This window comes from Sebastes umbrosus, chromosome 2 (assembly GCF_015220745.1).
Source record: "Sebastes umbrosus isolate fSebUmb1 chromosome 2, fSebUmb1.pri, whole genome shotgun sequence".
NCBI lineage: Eukaryota > Metazoa > Chordata > Actinopteri > Perciformes > Sebastidae > Sebastes > Sebastes umbrosus.
In genome coordinates, this window is record NC_051270.1 from 9,657,219 (window position 1) to 9,665,349 (window position 8,131).

General features: G+C 35.4%; 2 protein-coding genes and 1 long non-coding RNA gene across 9 annotated transcripts; 2 read left to right on the forward strand and 1 right to left on the reverse strand.

Moving 5' to 3' along the window:
* The first annotated feature begins 2,464 nt into the window (after positions 1-2,464).
* LOC119482413 lies at positions 2,465-4,391 on the forward strand. Of its 7 annotated transcripts, none has more exons than XM_037759921.1 (2): positions 2,465-3,965; positions 4,212-4,391. In XM_037759921.1, exons 1-2 carry the CDS (start codon positions 2,700-2,702, stop codon positions 4,338-4,340), a joined length of 1,395 nt encoding a protein of 464 aa, XP_037615849.1. In that variant the 5' UTR covers positions 2,465-2,699; the 3' UTR covers positions 4,341-4,391. The 7 variants fall into 7 exon arrangements, with proteins under 7 accessions (XP_037615849.1, XP_037615837.1, XP_037615859.1 ...); XM_037759909.1 differs by having other exon boundaries at positions 2,482-3,965; positions 4,176-4,391; XM_037759931.1 differs by having other exon boundaries at positions 2,486-3,863; positions 3,895-4,391.
* Positions 4,392-5,251: 860 nt separating this feature from the next.
* LOC119482466 lies at positions 5,252-6,181 on the reverse strand. The gene is made up of 2 exons (XR_005205434.1): positions 5,845-6,181; positions 5,252-5,402 (listed from the first exon to the last, which is right to left on the reverse strand). It is a non-coding gene; the product is annotated as an uncharacterized LOC119482466 (long non-coding RNA).
* A 675-nt stretch (positions 6,182-6,856) lies between these two features.
* On the forward strand, positions 6,857-7,891 carry LOC119478500 (serine/arginine repetitive matrix protein 2-like). Its single transcript, XM_037753303.1, has 2 exons — positions 6,857-7,409; positions 7,530-7,891. Exons 1-2 carry the CDS (start codon positions 6,938-6,940, stop codon positions 7,889-7,891), a joined length of 834 nt encoding a protein of 277 aa, XP_037609231.1. The 5' UTR covers positions 6,857-6,937.
* The last annotated feature ends 240 nt before the right edge of the window (positions 7,892-8,131 follow it).

An 8,131-nucleotide genomic window follows, 5' to 3' on the forward strand; every position in this document is an offset into this window, starting at 1 on the left:
AGAAGAAGAAGTTTTTTTTTATTTAAATTTTCTAAATGTTTTTTTTTTTTTCCTGCCAATCTACTGCTCCACACTCCAGTCCAGTAGGTGGCGGTTATACCTCAAAGCTAAATAAGAATAAGAAGAAGAAGAAGAAGAAGAAGAATTGGTGGTCAATATTATTATTATTATTATTAGTAGTAGTAGTAGTAGTAGTTATGAATTTGAATTTTATTTTATTTTTTATTTTTTATTTTTTATTTTTTATTTTTTATATATATATTTTTTTTTTTTACTTTTTTTTTTTAAATTTTTGTATTTTTAGTATTTTTTTAATTAATTTTTTTTTTTTTTATTTAAATTTTATAATTTTTTTTTTTTTTTAATTTTCTAAATTTTTTTTTTTTTTTTTTCCTGCCAATCTACTGCTCCACACTCCAGTCCAGTAGGTGGCGGTTATACCTCAAAGCTAAATAAGAACAAGAAGAAGAAGAAGAAGAAGAAGAAGTGGTGGTCAATATTATTATTATTATTATTAGTAGTAGTAGTAGTAGTAGTAGTAGTAGTAGTAGTTATTAATTTGAATTTTTTTTTATTATTTTTTATTTTTTATTTTTTATTTTTTTATTTCTTCATTTTTATTATTTTTTAAATTTAAATTTTTTTAATTTAAATTTTTTAAATTTTTTACATTTTTTCTTGCGAACCTACTGCTCCACACCCCAGTCCAGTAGGTGGCGGTATTACCTCAAAGCTAAAGGAGAAGAAGAAGAAGTGGTGGTCATTATTATTATTATTATTATTAGTAGTAGTAGTAGTAGTAGTAGTAGTAGTTATGAATTTGAATTTTATTTTATTTTTTATTTTTTATATATATATATATTTTTTTTTTTTTTATTTTTCATTTTTTTTTTTTTTTAATTTTTGTATTTTTAGTATTTTTTGAATTACATTTTTTTTTTTTATTTAAATTTTCTAAATTTTTTTTTTTTTTTCCTGCCAATCTACTGCTCCACACTCCAGTCCAGTAGGTGGCGGTTATACCTCAAATAAGAACAAGAAGAAGAATAAGAAGAAGAAGAAGAAGAAGTGGTGGTCAATATTATTATTATTAGTAGTAGTAGTAGTAGTAGTAGTAGTAGTAGTAGTTATTAATTTTAATTTTATTTTATTTTTTATTTTTTATTTATTCATTTTTATTATTTTTTAAATTTAAATTAAAAAAAAAAAAAAAAAATTCTTGCAAACCTACTGCGCCACACCCCAGTCCAGTAGGTGGCGGTATTACCTCAAAGCTAAAGGAGAAAAAGAAGAAGAAGTGGTGGTCAATATTATTATTAGTAGTAGTAGTAGTAGTAGTAGTTATGAATTTGAATTTTATTTTTTATTTTTTATTTTTTATTTTTTATTTTTTATTTTTTATTTTTTATTTTTTATATATATGTATTTTTTTTTATTTTTTTTTTAATATTTTTAGTATTTTTTTAATTACAATTTTTTTTTTTATTTAAATTTTTTAAATTTTTATATTTTTTAATTAATTTTTTTAAAGTAGTAGTAGTAGTTATTAATTTGAATTTTATTTTATTTTTATTTTTTTATTTATTTTTTTTTTTTTTTTTGTTTTTTTTTTTTTTTTTTATTTTTTTATTTTTTATTAATTTTTTTGTTTTTTTTTATATTTTTATTTTTTTATTTTTTTTCCTGCCAATCTACTGCTCCACACTCCAGTCCAGTTACTTGTGTATATTCTTTTTACTTATTTATCTATTTTTTGTATATAATATGTTTTTCCTGTATCTATAGGCTACTGGCTTATTTTATATTAATATTAGGTTTGTTAAGTTTCTTTGTACCAAGAATGTTATCATTGGGGACGTTTGTGAATGTTTGTTCTGTTGTTTCAAAATGAACAAAAAACAATAAATATAATATTGAAAAAAAAAAATGACAGTATCCATAGTAACAGCAGAAAACATAAAAAATAATTTACATATATAAAAAGCATAGCGAAAACATAAACAAAGAGCTGTGCCAAACATTAAAGGACAAAAGAAATGGATCAAAATCAACATCAAATTAAATTAAAAAAAAGAGACCACGCGAGAGTATGACAATAATTTCACTTAAAAACATTAAAGATATTTCATACATTCATTCTTTTGTCTGGTTTCCTATCTTTAGTTATTTGGATCCCAAGATATGTGACAGAGTTTCTCACAGGAATATTAGAGATTGAGGTCACCATGCATTCTTTCACTGGTAATAGTTATCTGATATATCTGATATTCAATGTGACATTATTAAATAGTCTAGTTTTCACTAATCCGTTAATTGTTTACTTTATCCGGGCTAGATGTTATGATCAATTCAGTTCTGATCTGACTCAGTCCGTCATTTTTAGATGGTTTTAATTGTACTTTTACTAAAGTATATAAGTCCAACACAGACAGACAGACAGACAGGCAGACGGGTGGACAAACGAACGGACAGACAGACAGACTCACGTGAAAACGAGAAAGAGCTGCCACAGGGTGCCACCGTTGCCTAGCAACTGTTAGGGGGCGGAGTTAAGCGGACATTCCTTTGAAGTATGACGTCATCAGGATGACGACATCAGGATGTAAAGTGAAGAGTTCACCGAGTCCATCCCATTTCCTACAGGCTGGTCGGAGAGACGACGTCTACCACAACGCTTCTAGACCAAGACGTTGAAGATAATGCTTCATAATACAGACGCAATGGCCACGGATACAAGAAGTTCACAGACGACCCCAGAGATCAGAGAGCAGGATGTTCGTCCACTGTTTGAATCCTTTTTAGGAAGGCTGACAGTGGAACGGCAGGTGCTGCTGAAACAAGGCAAACCTGATTGTGACACCAAAGTTATGATAGTCAGTCTGCTTCTGGACATCATCGGCTTGGTGACCAAATGCATTTCGGAGACCGAGGGCGTGAATGCGATCACGTCTGAGGATGTTCGGTCCAGTCTGGGCGACACGCTCCATCGGGTTCTCGCTGTGGTTCTGAACGTAAACGTCCAAGTCAACTGTGAGAGCACAACAATCTTGACCGACATGATTGCTGAAGAAGTTGCAAGAAGGTTCAACCGCTCATCAGACGTCAGCTCCGACACGTTGTTTGACAGACTTGATGAAATGGTCCTTCATGTCCGCTGTAGCTTTAAAGCATTCATGGCGAAGATGAGAGGAGCATCACGTAGGTCAGAGTTCACTAAACCTTCCAGCCAACTCATCAAACAACACCGTTTAGACATTCCCACCAATCAGGACGGATCTGTGGAATCAGAAACCCCGGGGGAGACGTTCTCAAGGGGATCACAGGACAACTTGACCACACCGACCGACGCTGTCCAAGGACTGATTAGGAAAAAGCTCGGTGAACTCGCAGGACCTTTTCTGGACGTCATGGAGGACTCTGAGCGTGAACTGCTGCAATCCGACATCGACAGAGAGACTGAAAGTTTTGCAAAGGACATCGCAATAGCAGTCGATGAACTGGTTGAGAGTCTGGGAGCGAAAGACGCAATGACTACCGGACCAGAATCCAAAACACGGGTCCAACAGCTCTGGAAAGAAACGATGGACAAGATAAAAATGTTTTCGGCCAAACATTACGCCAAACAGCTGAAGGAGAAATTCCTACACAGCGCCACCGCTGAGAGTGACAAATCAATCCAGTCCTTCAGTCGGGATATCGAAAATCTGATTCTGCCAGAGGATCATCAACAAGCTGGAAACGAGGCGGTGCTTCATCGATTACACATCTTCAGAGCTCAGCTCCTACACAGCTCTGGAGGACCAGGACCGGGACCGGGACCAGTGAATGGTCTCAGTCCTATGGAGGGACCAGGACCAGGACCAGTGAATGATGTATATCCTATAGATGGACCAGGACTAGTGAATGGTCTCCGTCCTATAGAGGGACCAGGACCATTGAATGGTCTCCGTCCTATAGAGGGACCAGTACCAGTGAATGGTCTCAGTCCTATAGAGGGACCAGGACCAGTGAATGGTCTCTGTCCTATAGAGGGACCAGGACCATTGAATGGTCTCCGTCCTATAGAGGGACCAGGACCAGTGAATGGTCTCAGTCCTGTAGAGGGACAAGGACCAGTGAATGGTCTCAGTCCTGTAGAGGGACCAGGACCAGTGAATGGCCTCCGTCCTATAGAGGGACCAGGACCAGAGAATGGTCTCTGTCCTGTAGAGGGACCAGGACCAGTGAATGGTCTCTGTCCTGTAGAGGGACCAGGACCAGTGAATGGTCTCTGTCCTATAGAGGGACCAGGACCAGGACCAGTGGATGGTCTCTGTCCTATAGAGAAACCCCAACATTGAATTGGTTTCAATACAAATAAAAGTCATCAATAAAAGAAAAATATAATTAAATTGAGAGTTAATTGAGTTAATTGAGAGTAAATTGAGAGTTAATTGAGAGTTAATTGAGAGCTAATTGAGAGTAAATTGAGAGTAAATTGAGAGTTAATTGAGAGTTAATTGAGTTAATTGAGAGTTAATTGAGTTAATTGAGAGTTAATTGAGTTAATTGAGAGTTTAATTGAGAGCTAATTGAGAGTAAATTGAGAGCTAATTGAGAGTTAATTGAGAGATAATTGAGAGTTAATTGAGAGTTAATTGAGTTAACTGAGAGTTAATTGAGAGTTAATTGAGAGTTAATTGAGAGTTAATTGAGAGCTAATTGAGAGCTAATTGAGAGTAAATTGAGAGTTAATTGAGAGTTATAGTCATGAAATAGATAATAGATAAGGTAGTCACCATTCACATTCACTTAAAATACATAAAACATAAACATAAAAGGACAACAGAAATGAAACAAAACCAACATAAAATAAAAAAAAACACTATAATAAGTAGATAATAAAAAAAAAGACCACGCGAGAGTATGAAAATAATTTCACTTAAAAACATTAAAGATATTGCATACATTCATCGTTTTCATTGCTTTTTTGTTTTGTGAGGAAGAAATTGTTGACAGATATATAATTCCATTTTTTTCATAAATACAAAGAAATTAGGCTTTTTTTGGGTAAATTAAACACTTGTGAATGTGGAACTTCGCGATAATTAAAATTAGATTAATAAGAAAAAATGCATTACCGTCTTTGTCACTGTAACCATAGCAACCAGATATAATATTTCTATAGTACAGTGTAAAATCTGAGAAATTATTGACATCTTTCCACAATTCACATGTAAATTTACAGGAATGAAACAATATGGAAAAAAAATACAAAGAAAAGTTGTTTTATTAGTGTTTTTCACGTGGAAACCGTCTGTCCTAGCATGTGTCCATCTGTCCTAGCATGTGTCCATCTGTCCTAGCATGTGAGTTGTAGTCATGAAACAGGTAGTAGATAAGGTAGTCACCATTCACATTCACTTTAAATACATAAAAAAAAGCATATCATAAATGAATATAACTAGTTATGAAACCACAAATAAAGTAAAATATATATATATCTATTTAAATATAGATATATATATATAAATAAATAAAAACAGGAGTTAAGTATTGATTGTGTCTACATCTGTGTATACACAGACACAGATATAGACACAATCAATCAATAGGTGGAGCTAGTTTTAACTTTGTAAGTTCTGATACAATTCATATCATTATTTGGACTGTTTTTTTTAGTTTTTTTCAGTATTATTGGATAATTTAATTTTGTTATTGAAATGAAAACAAACTGGCACCTACAAAGCTATATTTACATGTAAGTGTGTGTGTGTGTGTGTGTGTGTGTGTGTGTGTTTGTGTTCCGTAGTTAAAGGTGCAGAGCCAGTAGAGGGAGCCAAAGCACAACATTTAAACACAAACCTCTGCTTGACTTCTCTCCTGATAAACTGTTTGGGGTTTTTGTACCAGGAGTTCTGGATATTTCTGTTCTTGCATTATGTACTTAAGTACTTGCATAAGTACACAATGCTTATTTTAGCAGCACCATGTACATTATGTAGTAAAAGTACTTATTGTGCAGTAAAATGTCTCCTACGACTGTTATCTGATTCAATGTGACATTATTAGACAGTACATACAGTATATATATATGTATATATATATATATATATACATATATATATATGTATGTATATACATATATATATGTATATGTATGTATATACATACATACATATATATATATACATATATATATGAATGTATGTATATACATATATATATGTATATATATGTATATACATACATACACATATATATATACATATATATATGTATGTATGTATATACATATATATATACGTATATATATGTATATATATATGTATATACATATATATATATACATATATATATATGTATATATACATATATATACATATATGTATAGTAAAAGTATATACATGTACATATATGTAGTATATACATATATATATATATATATATGTATATACGTATATATATGTATATATACGTATATATATATACACATATATATATGTATGTTCTGGTTTCCTCCGACTGTCCAAAAACATGCATCATGACTTCTCACCTAACGTGAGCTGTGAAGGCTCATATTGAGTGAGAGGTATTCAGAAAACACATTCTGAAAAATAAAAAATAAAAAATAAAAAAATAAACATTTTGAAGGGGAACTGAATCTGTAAAATTAAATAAGAATTAAATAAGGAAAAAGTATCAGAATTGTGAGGAATTCTGTGGCGCACGGAACATCTGTGCATAGAATGTCATGATGTCATGATGTGACATCACATGCAAGGCTTATCGAAAGGCAGGCTGCACCTGTTGCCTTTAATCATGATGTCACAAAGCCATCAAAGCCATCGGTTCAGAGAAATCTTACCTATAGGGGCATAAAGGGGTTTACTGATGCATTAGAGCAGAAGATTACTGAGACGGCAGCAATACCTAACAGACTTGGCAAAGAGGGATAATGGAGCAAGTTCCCAAACGCGTCAGAGTTCAGAGCAGATTGCAGACACGCAACAAAGACAGCGAAGACAACTCAGAGATGGCATCATCGAGTCCCCCCGACGTGGCAGAGTGTTTACTGAATGCTCCCATCAATGCGGCAAAGAGTTTACTGAAGGCTCCCTTCAATGTGGCAAAGGGGTTACTGTATCCTCCCCGGAAGAGACGTCGAGGGAAATCACGTAACGCGAGCAGAGAACGCCGAAAGGCCTCTCGTTCGCAGTCACCTCGCCGCAGGAAAACGCACCGGACAGACCACAGAAACAGGAGATCTACCCTGACAGAGCAACGATCTGCACGTAACGCGAGCAAAGAACGCCGAAGGTCCTCTCGTTCGCAGTCAGCTCGCTGCAGGAAAACGCACCGGACAGACCACAGAAACAGGAAATCTACCATGACCTCGCCTGAACCTCTGACAGAGCAACGATCTGCAGGTAACGTGAGCAGAGAACGCCGGATGACCGCTCACTCGCAGACAGCTCCCCGCAGGAAATCGCACCTGACGGACGACAGACACAGGAGATCTATCCCAACCTCGCCTGAATTTCTGACAGAGCAACGACCTGCAGAGATGGCAGGTCTGCAGCCAACCACTCAGGATCAAGCTCCGAAGGTCAACCGCAGAAAGAGCTCGTTGAAGACTAGACCTGAGGATCTGACAGAGCAACGACCTGCAGAGATGGCAGATCTGCAGCCAACCACTCAGGGTCAAGCTCAAACGGTCCACCGCAAAAAGAGCTCGTTGAAGATTAGACCTGAGGATAGGACATATAAGAACCTCTTAGAGGCTCCAGCTGCTGAGGATCAGACCTCAAGTTGGTCGACCATTGGTACTGGCATTCTACGCAATGTAGGTTGGTGTGCTGGCATCGCCGTCATGTTACTAGTGGCCCATAAATACATCTTAAATGCATAGTGTCACCTCAAGCGATGTGAGGTGTAGCACCGTCGTCACCTCGTGCGATATGAGGTGTAGTACCGTCGTCACCTCGTGCGATATGAGGTGTAGCACTGTCGTCACCTCGTGCGATATGAGGTGTAGCACTGTCGTCACCTCGTGCGATATGAGGTGTAGCACCGTCACCTCACGCGATATGAGGTGTAACACCGTCACCTCATGCGATATGAGGTGTAGCACCGTCACCTCGTGCGATAT